This window comes from Buceros rhinoceros, unplaced genomic scaffold (assembly GCF_000710305.1).
Source record: "Buceros rhinoceros silvestris isolate BGI_N320 unplaced genomic scaffold, ASM71030v1 scaffold3906, whole genome shotgun sequence".
NCBI classification, from domain to species: Eukaryota; Metazoa; Chordata; class Aves; order Bucerotiformes; family Bucerotidae; genus Buceros; species Buceros rhinoceros.
The window spans coordinates 63,344-85,655 of NW_010417996.1; the positions used below are offsets into that span (position 1 = coordinate 63,344).

General features: G+C 38.4%; 1 protein-coding gene across 1 annotated transcript in view; it reads right to left on the reverse strand.

The window, feature by feature from the left end:
- Nucleotides 1-22,312, reverse strand: part of CRIM1 (cysteine rich transmembrane BMP regulator 1 (chordin-like)) — a 100,887-nt gene that overhangs the window by 60,794 nt on the left and 17,781 nt on the right. Inside the window, exon 4 of the mRNA XM_010138357.1 lies at nt 8,612-8,733. Coding sequence (XP_010136659.1) covers nt 8,612-8,733 — 122 coding nt within the window. The remainder of the gene's footprint in view (nt 1-8,611; nt 8,734-22,312) is intronic.

Consider the following 22,312-nt stretch of genomic DNA (forward strand, 5'->3'; position numbering starts at 1 on the left):
TATGATAGCGTATACGTTCACACTAAACTATTGGCCTAAGTTTATACATCTGTCTTTTGTTAGAACCATAGGTAAGACTGCAGTCTTTAGACTCAGTCAAGCCAAAACAATCACCATACAAAGATCTCTGGCTTTAGATACTCGTAAGTGGAAGCCTAATAAGAGAGTGAGCACCACGCCACGGAGTTGTAATGGCCCATCTCTTCCACCATGGTATGCTGGAAAACTCTCAGTTTTCTCTTTTTTTTTTTTAAAAAGTGCTAATTTTATTGCCTTACTGATCTACGTATGGCAGCCACAGAAGAGCGAAAGAACATAGAGCCAACATTAAATAAATGTATCTTTTCCTAAAGGCCAGTAACCATAAATTCATTATTCAGCCAATAAAGAGAGTACTACAGGTAGAATTCTTCAAGTACCAAAGCAATGCGGCAGGACAAAGTGATTTAAATTGACTGAACTTCACAGCACAAAGTGCTTAGATGTATCTAAACCCCTAAACTCCTCTCTGATGCAGACTGCTACAACAGAATGGTGGGCGCGAGATGGACACCAGGCCAGGGATCCGCGAACACAAACTCAGGGTCTGCCGGCTCTCAGATAATGCAGTAATACAAGACTGATCCAGACCAGGCACAGACACAGAACTGCCCAGCTGTGAGGAGCCAGGTCAGAGGGGACGGTGCTCAGAATCACACAGAGTTTTATACCGGCTGTGGAAGGACAGATGGTATCACATCTCTGCTTGTTTATAAAGCTAATCGTGACTAAGAGGCTGGACTTGACTTGGCATTAAAGTTCCTGTCACAGAGTTAAATAAGTACCTCTAGCACAAATGTAGCTCTACACATCTCACAGCCACAGCCTTTTTGTCTGGGAGCAAGAGCCCTAGAAGTCAGTCACGCAGTCTCGCACTACACAGACACAAACTGTGATTGTTTCTCAAGACCTTCATCTCCAATATGAACTGTAAACAGACACAATCTCTTTTATCAAAGCGGTTTTCTAATGTATTTTAACCTTATAATTTTAATCTAATTATCACAGTTCTATTGGCTGAACTAGCCCCAAATAAAACTTCTGTTACTGAGATTTCTGTAGCTTCCCAGTACTTGTGGTTTCCTTTGATCAGAGTCAAAGAACAGCTCAGAAACACAGGCAAGTTCAGCAATCCATCCCTTGCGAGACAGCAATTCTGCTTCTACATCCCACTGCTTTTTACCCACCTACAGTGTGCAAATTTGTTGCTAAAAGGACTCATCATGGGTGTCCCTGCCTCCATCCTCTCTTAAGGATAAAATGCATACATTTCTTCCAATTTTAATTTTTCTTCATCAGGTCATGCTCTTCAGTGTTTGGTTGGTTCTGTGCCTTTCCTCTAGGCTGTACCTCCTTCCAGAAATGAGGCAGTATTACTTTTTAACATCTTGTAGTAGGTTACAACCCTACCACAGAAACACACCAGGACAGCCAAAGCAGGAGCCAGGGCCACTGATGGCCGTGGCTGTGGTCTAAGCCCCCCAGATAGTGATAGATTTTCTCAATAAAATCACCAAGCAATTCTCAGAAGCAAGCCACGCTCTTCATAAGAGGAACGCATTTAAATCCCAGTAGTCTCTGTCAGTCTAAGAGAAGACACAGGCTGTGATCAGTTTAGCCCTAGGCGTGTTACCAAGACACATGCCTCTGAAACAACCTCAGGTCCACTAAAAGGCACTGACATAGCCCATCATTCATTGCCAGAACATCTGTGATAAGCCTCCAGTGTGTGCGAGACGTTAAAGATTGCAGTAAAGGAGAGTCCCCAAGCCTGTAGCACAAGGCTGTGGTTTGGCATTATAACAGGTGTAGCCATTTCTTCCATTCTTTGAGAAAAACAATGAATTCTAACCTTGTCCTCCACAGTGTTGGTAGCCTTGTCCAAGATTAAGCATCTAGAGATAATCTGAGAGTCAGAACAGTAGTGAAGATTAGCTTACTAAGAACTAACTTTGGAAAAAACCCACTACTACAAAGTAAAGGCCAGAAGTATTTTTCTTTTTTAACTTTCAAAAACAGACAGTGAAGCCATGAACCCGGAGGATCCGGGAAGGAGTAGAGAGCTGTCAGTCAGTAGCAGGAGGTGTGTCGTTTAGGAGGAGACAGAGAGGCTGGGTCAGTAGCTGATTGGAGGAGAGTGCACTTGAAACTAATCCAAGTAGAGCACATATAATAAACAAAGTACTAGAAGAGTATAAAGCAGTGTGATAAGAGAGAAAGCAGTGCAGTTGCAATTGCATCTCAATAAAGTCTTGGTGTGCACACAAGCTGTTTTGTCGCGTTGTCCGTCCTGACCATTTGAGACAAGACAGAACTGTACCATCTGGCATCTAATATTCTTTGTATACGACATAACATCAGTTCCTCAGAATCTATCTAGTTTCTTCTTTCTTATCAGTTAAAGAAGTCAGTCAGACTTTGTTCTGATGTTATTTAAAACTCTTCTACCATCAATTGACCAACCCTCCTCCCACTCACAGTGGATCACTGTAAAGCTTTGAGTTTGGTTGCACATCCAGCTGTGATTCCGACAATTGTTACCCCTCCTCTTTTATTTATTTAAATGTGTACTTCATTTATACATCTACAGACCGAATATTTTTACCAGGAACTTTGGGGTTGACTGGCCTTCAGTTTTCTGTGTTTTCCTTTTCCAAAAACTAACTGGTAATGATTTGCATTCTCCACATGCTTTCCCCAATTTGACTACAGTGAGTATAATCCAGGAACTCACTGACACTCCCTTTAGAAACCGGTGGCTCTTATTTCCATTTAGAAACAGTGGAATCACCTTTATCCTTTTCCACACCATGAGCTTAATAATGGAATTGCAATTGTTGTGAGGAGGAAAGTGCAACAGCAGGTGACAAGAAGTGTGATTAAAGAGGGATTTTAATCTCTCCTCCAACGCAACACCACTGCATGGAGATGCAAGCATGAAGAAAGCCAGGAAGCACTGGGAGAAATGCCTCATCTAGATCAGTGTCATCTTCTCAAATGAGGAAAAAAAATTACAGAAGCAGTTATAAATCACAGATTATGTGTTGCATCAAGGGAACGAGCTTGATGATTTAGGAGATCACTTCTATATTACCATGTGATCTTCAGTACATCCTTTCTTCCCTGGATCACCACAGTTATTCTCATGCATGTGTCAGGTGGACCCATTTTCAACGGACAGGGCAGTGAAAGTCCACAACTCGCCTCCAGAGCAAAGGGACTTGAAGTTGGGCTACAGAGACGCTCCTGGCAAGGCTGGACTTTCAAATCACGGCTCATACGTGGCTGTGGCAGAAGGCAGCCTAGTCCACTCGACACTGAACCACATGGACGAGTTAATGAGGACCACTTGTACACATGCAATTTACTGTTCTTCATAAAGCCATCAGAGACCCTTCCAAAGTAGCAGTTGTATTCAAGTAAACTTACTGAGAAGTGGAAGCCCTGCCTGACAGAAGCAAGCAGCTGCAGGATTGTTCTCCCAGATTTCCAAGGCAGAGCTCACAGTCAGTACGTGCTTTAGCACAACTTACATTCAAGAAAGCCACGCACCAACACCTAACTGGAGAACTGGCAAGTTTGGATGCTCTCTTGTTTCCAAACACTTCTAACTGTTGTTGCACACGCAGTTTTCAATCTCTTTGGATTCACTTACTGATGCTTGTAATTATTTTCCTTACGAGCCCTCCCATGAAAAAAGGCAGCACACCAGGGTAGGCAGACAAGAACCTTGGTGAGTAATACACCTCGGGTGAATTGGGAGAAACCTTGAATTAACTTCTGTGAAATGCAGAACTTGGGGACAGACTGCATCTTGGGAATCTCTTACTCAATTTTCCCCAAGTTTATGTCATATACTATGTAGTTATTATCTAGATGAAAAGCTGTAAATGGAAGTAGGGAAACTTCAGAGCAACTGGAATAACCTGCCTTTAACCACAGCAACACACTTTCACTAAAATGTTACAATATGCCGAAACCACACAACAGGCAAAATTTCATTTTCAGTTTCCTACATTAAGGTGAAATTACTCACTCAAGATTTCCCACATTGCCTTGTCGTCTCTGTATCTACCTCACTCTTCTCAGAATGAGCACATTTGACTATGGGTGTAGCTCTTCCCTGAAAACTTCACTCCAGAACACCACGGCACTAACCTCTGATCCCCATACGCCCCAAGCCGCGAGGAATACAGCTGTAGCAGCCATACATTGAGTTATCTTATTTTATGGCAGCCAGAGATTTAAATTCAGCAATTCATGCTTCTGTTTCCTTCACACTAAAATTCTGTTACATGCATGATCTGGGGCTTGCCCTGAGAGCTGTCAAGAAATTAAGATTAGGAGAAACAGCCAGCCAGTCATTCTGTAAACAAAGAGGGCTGACAAAACCATCTCACTACTGCAGTGTGCATCAGTGTTTACCAACAGTTCCAGAGAGCTGCAAGGTTTCATTTACAAATTAAACGGTAAAGACCTTTCTTCTGACAAGGAAAAAGGAGCAAGAAACAACAAGGTTGGGTCCATCATTGTCTGAGCTGTCACTGTGACATCCAACGGCCAGGCAGGGTGTGCTCTGGAATGGCCGAAATACTCATACTGGAAAAATCTTGACAGAGGAACTTGACTGCATCAAGATGGAACTTCAGTTGAGTCCTACCACCACTTAAACACCACAGAATGATTTTATTTACAAAGATGCTTTCCTTCAAAATGAAGGAATCAATAGGTGCCTTCGAACCGACCTTTTCCATTTGCTGACCTTTCGGACAAGAACTGCGTTCTAACGACATTAATACCTGTGCATTAATTGTAATGATGAATTCTTTTAACCAAAGCGGTGTTTCAAAAGACAAATTTATGTGTCCAGTTAAAGTCTTACATAAAATACTTCAATGTTTGCATGTGTTCATGATGATTAAAGTGTCACACAGAATTATTACAAGCATCAGCTCTCTGTAATATATTTTTTCTTGTCATGAAAGACAGTCACTCTCAGTCCTTTATAAATTATTGCCTGTACATAAAAAAAGTCCGAAAAGAGACTCAGCCAATACAAAGATTGAACAGCCACAAACAGTAGATGCTTAACAACAATCTCCAATTAAACCAAAACATCAGGACCATTTCCAAGCAGGAATAAATATTATTTTTGTGATAATTAATGTCTATATAATTATATAGCAAACTATAAGAAACAGCAGCTTACACATGATGGCAAGCAGAAGGACACACCAAGTATAAATGTGAAGCACGAAAATAATCATTAGTGTATTGACTTATTTATAATCAAACAGGAACAACGACTTCTCAACGATCTGCAAAGAGTAACTACTGTACAAGTTTCTCTCACCATCGATTAATATGCTTTCCTAAGACAGACTCACCAACAGCTAGTGTGAGACAGTGTGTACTGGTAACAAAGATAACCGCGCAAAACCCACAGATCTCGTAGAGCTTCTGAATCGGTTTCGTATTAAATCCAGGAGAACGTTTGTGAAATAATGACTGATCTGTCCCAGGAATGCTGACAAACGGGGGAGAGAACATGCTGCAGAGTCTCTACACAACACATGTTTTGCTGCCCTTATTCATGACAGCAGCCCCTCCACGCTGGCCAATGCTGTTCTGCAACAAGAGCAGACCTCCTTCCCAGCAGCAGAGGCAGCCTCCCCATACTCACTCTGAAATATAGAACTGCATCGATCACATTAGCACATACCTGCAATAAATATTGCAGAAGTTTGTCCTGCTTTAACACTCTGCATGTCATCAAGGGGACATAAATACACAATTTAGCTACCCTATGGTACACAAATCAGATTTTTTGCAGTCCACGTACACTTATTTGTAATGGATGCCTTTATGGTAACTCAGATGATCAGTATCATTCCTCACTTATTTCAACCCCCTTCCCCTAGAATTATTTAATTCTAACATTAAGTATATTTTTCCTGCTGTTACATATTTCTGTGAGTGCGGTGCCTGTAGTCACAGGTTTTCAAACAGAACTAATGGAAATAATTGGTAACACCGATATACAACTTCTCCACTTACCACCTATAAAACCCATTAATTGGCATTTGATTAAAACACACTATTTAAAAAGGCATCTAATCCTAACTGGAAACAATGAAAATAAGGAATTCAACATCTTCTCTGCAGTTTGTGCCAACAGCCAACCGCCCTCGCCACTGAGAACAGCATGTCCTAGATCTTACAGATTTGGCTCTTGTTACTTTGGTGGCAAATTTTAATGAAGAAATTGATCCAAGCCTATTGCTGTAGGATATTTTCTCCAACCATCCCTGATATCTACTCTATCTCTTATGTACTTGTTAGCATTTCGAGACCCTTTTAAAAGCCAGAACTCTGGATATTATATACAACTATCACTCAAGAACAACATTCCCCCCTCCTCTTTATTTTAAACTGACAAAGGTCATGGCAGGAATTTTATATATATATACATAGATGTGTATTTACTGGTTTATCATAGCACTAAACATTTGAATAGCAAGTTCTTGTCAGGATTAGTTTTCTAGGAATTTAGAGGTTTTAGAGGTGTGGCTTGCAGTATTTGCCCCTGATATAACCACCTAGCCATCCTAAAACACACTTGAAAAAATCCAAATTAAAAAGCAATGCAGACCAGGTTCTAGGACTTCTATTCTGTCCTCTCTGCTAATGATTTGCCACACGATCCAAATGTCACATACAAAACTCCTCAAGAGTGGTTTCACATTTGCTCTCAGTTTGTTGATAAAAATATTTATTATCTTTAGCCTTAGAACTATTTCCTCTTTCCAAAATCAGGCATCATTAATAACTACACCTGGAAGTTTCTCACTTCTAAATATACTTACAGAACTTAAGTCACATCATGCAGCATTATTTAAAAAATCTGATTGTAGCATTAAGTAGCATAAAAACAAATATCCCTTAAAAAAACCCTAGCCTGTCTATTTTCCTCTGTGGGATCAACTTCCCTTCAAAAAACTCTATTTTTTCTTCCAACGTATTCTGTCTTTATAGGCTGCTAAGGTGAAGATTAGCAATGGGAAAGCCTGAGAGGCAGAAAGAAATCCTGACCAAAAAGCAGGTTGAATCTTCGGAGTGCGTTCCAGTGCACAGTAAGGCAATGATGCACAGAACCACAGTGCTAAGACAGTCCAAACTGCCTGCTAAAAATGAAACATGAGTATAATTCCTCCTTGGAAATAGGATATGAAAATGACTAAGGTCAGAAAAAGTAGGCAATTTAAACAGCTCTGTCTATCACCTGGTATGATGTATACTGCAATAACTTTGACAGCAGTACCCACAAGAAGTACTGAAGAAAACCAGGAATGTTAGCAAGGTGGTCTGTACCTTTGAGACTATTCCACACCAGCAAAGACACTGTGTGAGAAATTGGCTTCGCATTTCTTGCTCAAAGTACTACAGTAAATCCTGAATCAAACGTTGCATTGAGGTGTGCCACACTTAAATTCAGAAATGATACTTCAACGGAATGACATGAACATGAAACAAAGGAAGGTGACTATTACTTTAGTATTAACAGGCAACATGTAAACAAAAATTCGGTAAGTTGCATTTAGTCCTAGAGTGTCTACAATCTTATTTCAAATATTGAAAGAATTAATCTGAAGCTAAAGAATCTGTGATTCTTCCTGATGCAAATTCTTTTATTCATATGAAAGAAGTTGACTTCTATACATAACGTCCCATTAAATGTATTATTTTTGAATCAGCATCCAAGTCTTTAAAATATTGCTATGTGTAACTATCACAAACATTCTCCTGGCAAAAACTCTCTCTGTTTATGTGCATATGCAATGAAGAAAGTAAAATAAAAGCTGTTTAGAACAGGATACATGCACTGCTAAACTAGATTAAATCTCGCTGAATGAATATGAAATACTTCATTATGCTCAGCACTTGTATCTAAGTCTCTTCCCAACTCACCATATATAGCATATACGCAGTTCTATATATATATATAAACAGAGTAGTCCTGAGATATAGTCACTTGCATAACAAATTCAAGGTTTTTAAACATGTTCTAAACACTTACGCTGGGAAGCAAAGAATGCAAATCAGTCTACTCTTACACCGACTTACAATTCCCAGAGGTTGCACATCTGTGTCAAAAATGACTTTGCTAAATTTTCTTAAAGCGAACCCTGTGGTCTATGCAGCATGCTGTTACATACAGTACCGCAACAGGCAGCTGCAGTGCTTATAAAAACATTTCACTTCTTGAAGGGCTCTAGCGTTTGCCACTGGCAAAGGAGTATCTGAAAAACATGCAGCGAGGGAGTCTTGCTACAACTATCATTCTCTGGATTGCAAGGAAAAGTGCCTTAGAAATCAAAGAAACTCGGCAAATTACAAATGAGTTTCCCGCTTACGTATCTTCAGCTGAACTTCCAGTTCCTTCTTACTGAACAAACCTCAAGAAAATTATTTCTCTTAGACCTTGACAACATGCTGAAATAACCAACTGCCCAGCATCTCCCACAGGTAGATAAAACCCTACTCTCCAGGTGCAAGAGAAAGCTTCACATACCATTGACACATTCAAAGACATCACAGCACTTGCCAGGTGTTCCATCTCCACGCGAGACTATCTGGGGAATGGAGCCTGCCTCGCACATGGGGAAACCACATAAACCAGAGAGACACTCGCATCTGAAACCAAAGAACAGTAAGGAAAATCCCATAAATAAATGAAGCCAGGCATAAGGGGAAAGAATAAGGAGAAGGAAAATGGAAAGCTAGAGCACAAGTTCCAGTATTAGCATATTAATATCTTCGAATCATATTTAATTAACCAAACAACCGAGATAGCTTATGAACCTCAAGGGTTTTTTAAACCATCCAAACTCTACTTGCTGGTTAAGCATACAAGAAGGTAGTACTGTGCAACACGAAAACTTCTCTAGGACTGTATATAAAAATGTAGAAAACTGCAGTTCCAGATTGTTTCAAAATAATTGTATCCTCCAGACTTGCAAAATCAGGCTTCTCCTCCAATTCTCTCTTAAAAAAATAAAAATCGATGAAACACTAATAGCAGTAACTGCACGCATTCATGAGAAGAGTGTTTTCTCATTAGGAAATTGTTATTATACCCAGTTTTAAAGAGAAAGGAAATCACACAGCAGGATTAAATCTAAGCCAAATGAAAATCATTGCAGGTTATGTTTTGGTTTTTGACGGTACTGTCCTCAGATTGTGGAGGAGCGATGAATTACATGATATGCCAACGAATGTGGGAGGCTAGGTATATTAAATACTGCGGTTAGTTTTCAAGATGAGTTCATTCTAAAAAGACTGTTTTCTCCATGTAAGTATTATTTGCTTATTTAAGAAAACAGCCTAAAGAACAGGAAGATATAAAACGTAGGTAAACAAAAGTCACGTTTGTTTCCAGATTTTTTGCTTTATGATTAACAAAAATGTTTAAAAAAAGTCAAACACTTACAACTTCCGATAAGCTTACATTTACCACAGTTCCTGCCCCAAACAACGGGCACATTACAGGGACACACAGCAATGATTCAATTACATGCAAGGCAAAACGAACAAACAGAAATATGCAAATATCAAAGCTGAGAAACTTAATGGAATAGCACTTAAATTTTCCAATTGTAATTCACAGATTTTTCTTGTAAAGAAGTTTGTAATTAGTTTAGTATACTACAAATACACATAAACTTCAAAAGAAAACACTCAGCAAAACATCCTGTAATTACGAGTTAAAGAAATGAAAACAAGATCTCCAATTGTTAATAACTATTTCAAACATTTTCAGCATTCTGAAAGAGAACCTCCACATTAAACCACCCACTAGTAAGAAGCATCATCAGCACTTAATGCATTTGTGTATTCTTAATGCTTAAAAAAAGTTTGGTTCTCCTCTATCACGCGTGTCTCGTTAATTGTGCAACAGCCATTTACTCTCAGACCAGCACTCACTGAGTGAGGAACAGGGTTTTAGTATCTGTCCCTTTAAGCTCATCAGTGCTAGAAAACACTGTTATATTCTCCACTAGGTATTGCTCAAAAGGAAGTTTGCAGGAAGAAATACAAGTAAAGCCAAGGAATCTCGGAGAACCTTTATTATACTCTCTGAAAATTACTCTTAAAATACTACATTATAGCAGTGTGTCACTACAAAGGGATGAGTCCTTGAAATAACCAGTATTAATTATATCACATTTCACAAGTAACATTAAATATGTCACGATAACGTGAAACAATTTAACTCCATGTGCACATACATACTACAGTATAGCGTCAGTTTTAAAACAGGCATTTTGAGGATTTTTATATATATATATAATATTGTGTTTACCATAACAGTAAAGGATAAAGAACTAAACCAACCAAAGGAGTACAGAAACTGAAGTTTTATTTACCGTACTTCTAGCTTTTGAACATTTTCTTCTTCACTTATTTGTAAATATAAAAAAGGGGGAATCCAATTATTCTCTTTACTATATGCCCTTTGACTTTAGAGATGTAAAAGGAAAAAAAAAAGCATTATGGCTTCTACTACATGGGATCAAAACCCCCAAGGGATTTGTTACAGCAGCTTCCCTTTAAGCTGACTGTAAGTCAACTTACAGAACTCTGTACTAATATCTCACCTTCTGCTGTCCCACTAAAAGAAAGATACTTGGGGGCAGGGAGGGGGAAGGGGGGAAAAAGAAAGAAAAGATGACTTCTAGCAATCAACAAAAACACCCCACATCAGCACTGTCAGATTCAAGGGATTTCTACCTTATCCCATGTAATGGATGTTGCTTTGGAATGTGCTTTTCCCTTGTGAGAAGAATGAAATACAGAAATAAGCGCCTACGTATTACTAAAGAAGAAAGAAAAAAGAAAATTTTTGTAACAAAGTACAGACAGAATCTGAAAGCGGTATTAAAAGCCTAGATATAAACACTAGTCTTCACTTCAACCACCCTACAATCAACATCCAGAAAACCTCTGGGAAAACAGGTAGATGAAACTTTCTGAAAATTCACTCGTCCTTCCCAGAGAAAACGGTACACGTGGTGGAAATAATGCTGTGGACCTCGATTTTCTAAGTCTCATGAGCTGAACTTACTACCTTTAGTTTTATTGCCTTCACATTAAGTTTTTTCAGACATGGCTGTATCTTCGCTATTCTTTGCCTCACATTTATTATTACTGATGATTTGAGTTGCACAAAAATATTAAACTCTAAGATTAATAATAGTTCCCCCCTCATTTATTTCCAGTCAACTGCTTTAAAAAAAAAAACACAAAACAAAACCATAAAAACAAACAAGAAAAATATACGAATCACCAGATTACAGAACTTGAAATAGGACAATATTCTGGAAAAAGAGTTGAAAAAGATGTTCAGAAGACTGTTGGGAGCCAATGCTCCTTTCTGAAGAAAAGACTCCCCCATTCGGAGGAATCAAAGCTTCACAAACTCATTCACAGTGTAAGCAAACAAAAACCCACCATTCAGATTTTTTTAAATTGACTTCCCATTTGGTTAAAAAATCATCCACTCATAGGAGAATGTCAAAGTAGCAAATGGTCTCAGATGGACTGTTAAATAGTCTGCGTTCTTTTCAGCCAGCTCTGCTAGGAAAACCTTTCATCATCATCCAGGTTACTAGCACAGAAAAGATAGTTTTGGAGACAGAAACCTTTCAGGAAAAAACCAAAGGAATTCTGGTAGCCAAGAACAGCTGTCACACTGCCAAAACAATATCCAGAAATTTGGAATAAGTGATTCCATTCTCAGTAAGAGAGCAAAATGAGCTTTACAGTACTAGATTCTTCTGAACTGCTTTTTGGAGCAGAGGGACAGACAGAAGAGCAGTTGGGGTCCAGCTCTGCGCTCTGTCACAAGCAGCTATCTACCTGCGGAGTGAGGGTATCTTTGTCTTGGCACTGAGCATTAGGTCTGAAGAAGTTCTGCAGGCCAGGTTGTAGCGAGTCTGTTGACAGCGGCCATGGTCCCTCTCAAAGTCATTTTAGCTGTTCAGACTGCTGATCAGTAAGGCACAATGTTGCTTCTGAGCTGCTCCCTCTATACCTGTAACCTGACTGAGGAAAATAGACACAGCAAAAATTACTACAGGGAGACCTTCCCAGAGAGAAGACAACTTTACTCGTCACCTTCTCTCTTTACACGGCCTGCAGTGACACTACTGCAACATCAAATAGCTCAGCGACACCCAAAGGCTCCAAGATTAAATGGGGGTCAGTACTTGAGGTACTGGGAAGCTAGCATGCAGCAGCCGCCCCTCGTACACCTGATAAGGAAACACATCGCTTGGGATGTTACACCATAAGAGCATGCAAGTCAAGAAGAACATGTCCTTTCAACAAGGAAGAGCAGTCCTGTAAGAGAGTACAGGGTTTCCTAACAAGAGGGCCCAGAAGGAAAAGAAGGAGAATCAAACAGTCATGGAAGAGACTTCACGGGGTACAGCCTGAAAAGCTGGTGGGATAGCCTAGAAGGAACCAAAACTCCCAAGAAGTTAGCTGCATTGAAATTTTGAAAATGCGGAATTAACTTGCCTAGTGAAAAGAATTGTCTCTAGTTCTTCAGGTTAATAAAGAACAAAAGCATTAACAACAATAATCCTAGAAGTGTCAACAACTGAGCAGGGGAAAATTCCATATATAAATGATGAGAAACAAGATAATGTTCATAAAGCAATGCTTTACATATTGAGGAAGGTAACTGCTTCAGTAATATAAATGGCCTGATTTTTAATTTCAGTTTTAAAGTTCAAAACAGAAACAATTTAATTACTTGTTTCTTTCATGTTTGAGGGGGTTTTTTTGTTTGTTTTCTTTGGGTTTTTTCTTTTTTTGGTTTTATGTAATAATTTTCCTTTTTCCTTTACATCACCAAAAATGCAGAAATGAAAATGAAGAAATAAAAACTAAGAAACAGATGTTATACTTGTAAATGACAATTTTTGTTTAAAATCTAATTATCTCGGTTCATTTACTTCTGGTATTAAGCAGATGAAAAGAGAGAAGGGCTTGGTTAGCCTCAGAAAACCTGTCTTGATGTTATGATCAAAAGAGTTCTCCAGGCACAAGGCATAACGGCTGTGAAGATACGAATGGGCATTCTGCAGAACAGCTGTATACCGATGAACGGGAAGGTTGCAGTGGGGGTGTGTTGAGGAGAGGGATATTGATTTTGAGGATCAAAACGAAGTTAAGTCTGAAGCAATGGACTAAAGAAAAGCATTCCTGAAACATACATCATATTCCTGTGGAGATTTTATCATGGTCCTTCTTTTTTAACTTGCATGAATCTAATAGAATTAGTAATAACATTATCACCACTTCTGTTACCTAAATGTAGTAGAGAAAACTCCCACAGATCCATTAACAATATAAACACTTAAGGATACTGTAAAATAAGGAATTTTCAGTAGAGATCTCTCAGCATTATCAGAGCTTGATGAACTGGTGGCAAGGAAAAGAGATTAAATGTAAGACCCTCCCTAACATCAAGCTTAGGGTAAGAGATGATGATACAGCAAAAGGAAATACTAACATCGCAATCTGACGGAATCAGCAAAGGATTACGTCCGTGTTACTTACACTTGAAGAAACAACATGAGTTAAGAAGGCAAGATGACAAGTTTTAAACTGGTCCAGCTACAGCTTAAGGAATGAATCAAATGCTAGTCTTACAAAAGATAAACTCCAGTCCCACACAGGAAGTGACACTGCAGGCAAAGACATCTCCATCCAGGATGTTCAGCCAGGATTTTCCTTAATCTTCCGACATACGGACTGCAGAGGTTTTGCCCACAAGTTCAGGGTCACTGTTTTACGTATTTTGTGTTTTCTGATTTAAGGATATGATTAAGCAAGTCAGTAACAAAAATATTCCTTCTTCCTAGAAAGCTTTTAGTATTTTATTTTGGAGGTCAACAAATATCTGTAGCAAGGGATGGCAGAAAAAACTGTGGAAGTTGCATATAACACTAATTCTGAGCACTTGGAAATGCTCAGAAGTTTTGCATCACTTCTCTATGAACTAAGTGACTCATAGAAGTTGTTCCCATTTTAATCCTCCTGGGGGTTTACTTACAAGAAATCAAAGCTAGTGTGTTCCTAAGTAAGAATTTCTTTCTAAAGTTCTGGGTATTACTATAAACAGATACCAAATATAATAACGCATTTTTCCATGAGTATAGTTATCTTTATACACAAGGGACACTTAACCATTACAAAAGGCAACTATCTAGCTTTTAATTAAAGATACTGTGAAAGGTAATGATTTTTGTGTATCTTTTGCATATTATTAGTGTCAGGAAATAGCAAACAGATGCTAAGCAAGGGAAAAAGTCATAAAATCAACATTCACATCAAGTAGATTATCATTTTTCCAAGGCTTATTAGAATCCAAAGAATTCATTTGACCAAAAGACTTGATTTCATCTTTGTCTAACGCTTCCCCCCCCCGTGAAAATACTGGGGTGTTTTTCCTTATGGAAAATGCACTCCTTCCTTTAGGTACCATTGTCTTGAAAGGTTTTGCAATTCAGTACTTCCCAAGGGTTGGCAGAGGAGCATGGATGTGTGTTTTTAACCTGTACGATACAGGTGCACAAAGCTGACCTTATTAAAGACGCAAGCAGGAACCCCTGTATTTACAAAATCTTACAGCTCCTTCTACAGAATACTCACATGCTATGTCTTCTGAAAGCATTCTCATGTTTCTTCTCTTTGTTAGATGTCTCTGACACTCAGAAGTAAGATATTTCTGGACCCTGACGGCTGGAGTTTCAAGAACTTCCGTTAAAGTTTTATTGAGATGACTTTGGAAAAAGATAAATAACAAATATTTTCCCATCTTTTTCTCATTTGTGGACTTCAGGAAAACACGATTGCTTGCCAAAACAACCCACACTGTGAGGCTGCACACCAAGGCAGCAATAACTAACAGCACACTGAGAATATCTAGGAATTGCTGAGGCAGTTGTTGGTAAGAGAGGAAGAAGGGGACTGCCTGAACTTTGAATTCAGCAATTCATTACATCTCCTGGAAGACCAACATGGAGAAGAGGGATGTGGAGCACCTATAAAGGTCACACACATGCCCTTTTATTCTTGCTCTTTGTGAATATTTGTACAGTGCAGTCTGTGAACCGGACTGAACGCCTCTTTCTCACTTAGCAGACGTGGATGAAGGAAACTGTTTCTCCTGGGAAAAATATCTGCCGTTTCCTAACTTTTGAGGATTTCTGTTTAAAGATTAAAATACATGAGAACACCTAAACACCTATTTCCAGATATTATGAAACTTCACAAGATTGCAGTATTCTATTAATCAACTGCCAAAATAAGAGAAACCCTATTGCAAGTCTGAGCTCGTCTTGGGAACAGTCTCCAACACCAAATGTTACACCACCATGGTACTGGATGGTCAGATGTACTTGAGATGGCAATGTGGTCCGCTAGAGTTAAAGTACAGGAGAAAAAACTTAAGCAAGTTGGCTACAATAGCTAGAAACCATTTTGTAAGGTGCTGATGAAAGAACTGAAGGCACAGCAAAGCTTCTGCACCACCCTTAACATGCTTTTGTTAGACCTCTGGTTCAGACATCCAGGTTACTCAGAAGTTGAGCCCTGAGGAGAAATCTCAATATGATACAGGTGCTTGGATTTGTGTTTGGTCTTACCAGTTCCAGCTGAACTTTCCTTTAACAAAAACTGGGATCCACAACCACTTTCTCTTGGATACCATTTCTTGATGATGAGATGGGTGGAGGAGAAGAATCTAAAATTCTAGAACAAATACAAGGGAGACCTCTGTATCAGCAAAAGTTGCTTAAGAGAGGTGACTGGTACTGGGGGAAAAGAGAAAAAGTTAAACCTCCAGGAAAATCATGCCTGCCCTCCTACGAAAGCTAGGAAGAACAAAGTGGTGAATCCTGTCTGAACACCAAAATAATGTATCACAAAATTAAGGTCTTGCAAAGACAGGAAGACCTAAGAAAAGAATCTAGACAAACGTGCAAGAGCCATGTCATCTTTTATAAAGAATGATGTAAAAAAGATCTGGCTCAGCCAAACAGCTAAGAAGAATTAACAGAAAGCGTGTGCACTACCCCTCATACTGAGTGGAATAAATGTAAACTTAATCAGGGACTCAGAGGCCACCTCTACAGATGCTAAGCGAAGAAAATCGTTATCCAGCTAGTTGTGGATGGGTACTCGAATATAGTGCAAATATAAATTGGTCATAGCTTGAAAAAGAACTTGCAACTTTAGACTTCCTAGTTATGATTCTAGTGGCTGCCATAATATGAGGAGAAAAGAGCTGTGCTGGTTTACGTGTAGCTGCCACTAGGATTCCCTGGACACTGGTATAACACGAAGTGTCCTAGAAGGGCATAAAGTACATTAAAAGCAATTGTTTACTGGTTTTATTAGAATCAAGAAAACTACAAACAGTAAAACAGGCAATTTCTTCCTCTGGAATCAAAAACAATTCAGTAGTGGTATACAAAATTTAGAGACTGTAAGATAAACTGCTGCAATCTGTTAATGTCTTTAGAACTGCTAAATAAAACAGGCTCATGTTAAAAAATATTTTAGTATGGGACAGATTCTAAACAGTGTTTTCTTCATTTAACACTTAAAGTGAAACAGTTTTGTAAATTTACTCTTTTTCCTACTATTTCATCCCTTGAAAGGTAATTTTACATGATTAAATAGGATTATAAAATCTGGTTTTGTACTATTCTAAGTCATATTCAATTTATGTCCAAATATATCTGAACATAAACCTTGGTAAATAAATTATTTGCTGCAACATCAAAGTACTACTCATTTTCTTGAGCTGAACTTAAGTATTTACGAATCAGGAGGGAGGGCAGGGTAAGATGTTTTTTAAGGAAAGCTTTAGGCTTTATGCACACACAAATTGGCCCTTCGACCCTCTAACAGGGCTGAGTAGGTGATTACAATGTAAAATAATGTTTTATTGTATCATCCAGAGATCTAACACTTCTGGGGCTTTACCATACTGGAGACCAGACCCTGGCACTGGCTTTCACAGTAGCCCCAGAGTGAAACATTTTAGCCACATAAAGAAAAAATGACAGAGAAAAGATTATTCGAACAAGGAAAAAAGTTTGACTAATTAAAGAAACTTTTTTCGGAGGTTTTCTTCTAAACAATACACCCATAATCCTACGCCTCCACACTACTCAAGCCACGTGAGAGTTTTGCATTCGCAGCACCATCTGGCTACCTGTGACTGAGCGACAGTGAAAGGGTCCAATTCAGAGAGTCTTCATTTGCTCAGCCCTCAAGCCCAAGCCTTTGGGGCTCCAGTCCTGCAAGACTGTAGCTGTGAAAAGCCCTTCTTCGCTTTTCTGACACACAAAATAGTCATCAGGTTGTGTATTCTCGTTTCGTTAAGCTTCTGTAACTTATCTGTTCCTGTTACATTTGTTTTTTCCCCTCTCCTTCCACCACAAAACCCTTCAAACAGCTGTTTTATAAACTTAAGACTCGGATAGAAAAGAAACTACAGGTGATTTTGATGGATAAACATACATCAATTACTTCTGAACTTTTTCCCATCTAGAACATATCCGGGTTTACAGGGTGAGCTTTTAAAAAAAGTATGTCAAGAAAACTTATACTGGGATTTAGTGAACATACTCCTGGAAGCTTCTCTCCTCTCCAAAGGTATCTTCCTCTTCCTCTCAGAAGATACATCCTATATTGTCAGCAAGATATTCCAGGCAGCATGTGCATGCTGCAAGAGTTATCTCAGCAGGTAAAGGATCACAACTCTAACTCCTCAGGACCGATTTACTTTCAAAATCTGAGGGAGGAGGGGTGTGGGAAATGTTCTTCAGTGTTAGTTTGGGGAAAGGGATACATTTCCACTTCATAAAGTAAACCCTGTGAGGCTGTATTAAGAAGTCCTAGGTTTTTTTCTGGTTTGGTTTGGGATTTTTTTGTATGGTGTTTTTTGTTGTTGTCGTCGTCGGATTTTTGGGGGTTGGGTCGTTTTATTTTTCCGCTAGAATCCAATACAAGGAAAAGGACTGGTGACTACAAAGACAGAAAGTGAGAGGTAAAGCACTCTGATGGTCAGATTTTTAAAGTAAGCTTAGCATCTTCGAAAGACAAAATCAAGTTCCATAAAACTGCATCTGCCTATAGCTTATATAGCTATAATTACAGCCTTTAATCCTCAATTAAATCCTCTATCAGTCTTCCCACTACTTTTCTCAGAACTGCTATCATAACAGACTTTAATTACTTTGGGTTTGTTCTTTTTAATACTGGCATAGTAATAACATCTTTAATTCTCTAGATTTTTTTTTTATTTATCTGGTTTTATTAAAAGACTGTCCAAGAATAGCTGGAGAGGAAAAAAAAAACCAAAACATCTCCGAGATAAAGTTACCAGATTTGAAAAAGACAACAGCAGGGAGAACGGAAACTGGAGCAAGGGAACAGACTATATTTAGCTTACATGAAGGGAAAAGAGGACAGAAGCAGGGGATAAAACTAGAGCAAGAAGCAGAGACCTAGTAAAGTCTAAATTCTAAATTATTCTAATAAAGAGAACAGTCAAAGAAAAACGATAATCCAAAAATATTTGGTGCAAAGCTCTACAAACATGTCATTTACTGTGTGATATATAATCCTATGAAAAATGTGCAAAACCATGTGGGCAATAAATATAAGCCAACACTAATCACTGAAATCAGCTCTTGCTGTTACAGTCCATTCTTCATCGATAAAAAATTAAACACATTTTGATAAAGATTTTTTTACACTTACAGAGGAATTCTCAAAGGGATGTAAAAATCTGAAGAAAATTATTTCACCACAGAAAAACTGCAAACACTTGATGATAAAGGGTTCTATACACTTCATGTTATTCACCTCTTCATTTAACTTTGCAACAAAGATAAACAAAACTGCGATAACACATTCTGTGTAAGAGCTCCAAGACACTTTTATTCTATAATCTCCTCGGAGAAGACATCATGTTTACCAAGACCAGAGACACACGTCATTCAGCTTTCCTACCTTAAATTCCCAGCTACTGTATTAAGTGTCTCATGAGAATTTGAAGCAAACAGTGCTTTAATGTCAATGTCAAATCAGTGGGCTGTTCTGTTTGCAGTACTGCATCGAGCAGAAGGTGTCCCTGCCCGTGGCAAGGGGGTTGGAACAAGGTGATCTCGAACGTCCCCTCCAACCCAAACCATTCTGTGATTAGAAATCACTGAATGTAAGTACAAGAACTTACGGTATCAGGTGTTTGTTTACTACTCCGACATTTCCCCTGGCATTGCTAGCTGAGTTTTCAATATTATGAACTCTCGTTCAAGAGCTCGCTCATAAAACAAATGCCAATTTAACACCAGACTTAAGGATCTCTACGCTTCTATGTTTTCCTAGCACATTACATACAAGAAACCAGCCAAGACCAAGACGTCAGTCTGTTCCTGCTGTACGTAAAGTTGTCAGCTACTCATTAACCAGTGACATGCTCTCCACCCTTAACTGTGATATCTCCTTCACGCCTTGCCATTTCTGCTGGTATTAATCCTGTATTTTAGTGTCAGTAATGAAAAAATTAGTTGCAATTTCTTTAAAAATTCCATAATTTTAACAAAAATAGTTTCATGAAATCTAAAGACTACAACCTTATGAAACACTCCTTGGTTTTAATAAATTATTCTCAAAGGTACATTGAAACATACAGGGACACTTCTTTTGAACTGAATTCTAATGATTAAGAAGATATGATACAGATTTAGGTGATAAACTGAGTAACAGCCAATGCGATGTTAATAGTTCATAATGAGTTTAGTAAGAAATTCCAGAATCAAGGAAAAACATCCCCTTTTCCCCTGCGTATTCATTCATAAATCTGCATTTTGATTTATTCTGTAGTTTTGAAATGCAACGTTTGCATAGGATAGAGGTCCTGGCTTCAAATATAGAGCTCCAATTTTCTTCGGATCTGAGATAACACTGAACCTGAATTAAAACGGTTTGACTTTGATATTCTAAGTAACTGAACTTAGTTTCCCTTTCTGCTCGCTCTCTTCATACATATACTTCTCCTCCCTCCAGCCTTCACCCACTCTTCTTGTCTGATAACCTCCATGCCTGTGTCCATTTACTCCCCCTTTAAGTAGTATCTTTACCTACAGCACATTGATGACGACTATGGCACTGTCTTCCTTAAGCACAGGACTATATTATACAAAGTAATAGTATAAAATAGTATATAATGAAATACATTTTTAGCAGGTACACAAGTAAAGCCTCTACACAATTGTATTGCTGCCAGATTCAGCTTTGCTTCTTTCCTTCTCACCTACTCTACTAAAAAGTGCATTATTGCTTTGGCAATAATCTAGCAACTCACTCCATTAAAGACGAGTGTAAGACGCCTATAATTGTTTCAACCTGCCTGCAGACTCCAGATAGGTTATGCTCATTATGGGGTGTTTTTTGCAGTTTTATGTTTCAAGGAGGACAGAAATATTAACACAAAAATCCCTCAAACCCAATCATAAGACTCCAGGAGCTAAGAACTCATCTATCCCAGCTCTGATCCCTTGTTAAACTCTGATCCCAGTAATGCACAGCAGTCTGATTTCCATGAGGCTGCAGTGCAATTCACAATTATCTAATCACTCACACACTCTAAGCCTGCTTGTACAATTGGGGTCTTTGTGGGCAGCAGACAGGAATACTGGTTTTGTCGCTTTAAGTACCATGCACAGGTACATTTCAGACATCAGTTACGGCTAACACACAGCAAAACAACTGGTTAGATTTTAAAACATTATAAAAGAAAGAAAAAGATTCTTTGAAGGATATGTTTGTTCTACATATTTTATTTGGTATCTGTTCCCAAGCATGCGGTAGACAAAGTATTTCCAACTGGCCATTTTTCTGAAGTACATGAAGGTTTATTTTCTTGGTACTCTGATAGAAAGAACACTGAAGTTATCATCTCCAAAGAAGAAAGTGGGTATTTTTCATTCCTTTCACCCAAGTAACAGGAAAAAAACCCCCCACAAATCATACTAGACTGCAGAAAAATAGAACACAATTTTATTTTTGGGAAAAAGAAAATTAAGTTTTAATCCAGCAAATTGAAACAAATTTGGAAGTAAAAATCTACCATTAATCTAAGTTTTCTATTGTGCAAGGATTCAGACTGTTAACCTGAACTAGAAACTTAAGAAATTTTAATCTGAACCTGCTTCTTTGACTTTATAATCTATCTTCCCAAATACAGTTCTTAGTATCATTTTGTTCTAGTTGCCTTGAGCATGCTGAGCCGTACTGGCAGCAATGCCAGTACAACGATTAGTTAAAGCCTACGGCCTCCTGTGCCATCCCAGCTAGCCAGGACAGCTCTCAACTAGTGTGAAATTATCATAATTACAAGGAAGGTTAATGAGAGTATGTTAAAGAATAAAGGGAGGATACTGAGAATCCATACCATGTTCTGTTCCAAAATTCAGAAAAGGAAAAAAACCCCAGCAACTCTGAATGAAGGAACATTCATATTATTCACTGAATAAGGACATAAGTATTTTTTTAAGTAGCAGACTGCTATGTGTAATCTACAAGTACATACAAAATTTGTCAAGTTTAGAAATATATTTTCAAATTTTAATAGACAGGATTACTGCATTATGAAGCTCTTCACATCTCTCTTCCTGCCTTTTTTTTTTTAATAGATATGTTTTTAACTCACCATGCAGTAAGAGATGCACATATTTCATGGGAACAACAGTTTCAAAGAAGTCACCGTATCAAACATGAACTCAAAGGGTACCCAACAGAGAAGATGCCACAATCTTCGCCGTTTTCTACTTTCTGAAATCTTTTCAAGTTTATCACTCCCTTCCATTCTCATAAGGGGTTGAGAATATGGCAATATTGTATGATGTGAAAACCTTCCTACTAAATAAACCCACCAGTTACATCTACAAGAAATATTTTCTCTTTTTGTGCATGTAAAATACTTTCATCCATGGTACTTTTTGCTTCAATTCACATTTATTTGGCATATTGCTCCATCAGTTTTTGGGAAACTGTATAGAGATGATAGCTGAAACAGTGGAAAAAAAACAACTCAAAATTGTCTTATTCTTCTGAATTGTCATAACTTACACCTACTTAAACAACAGAGAAAGGAAGCAAGTAGTAGAAACTTCTGTTTCCC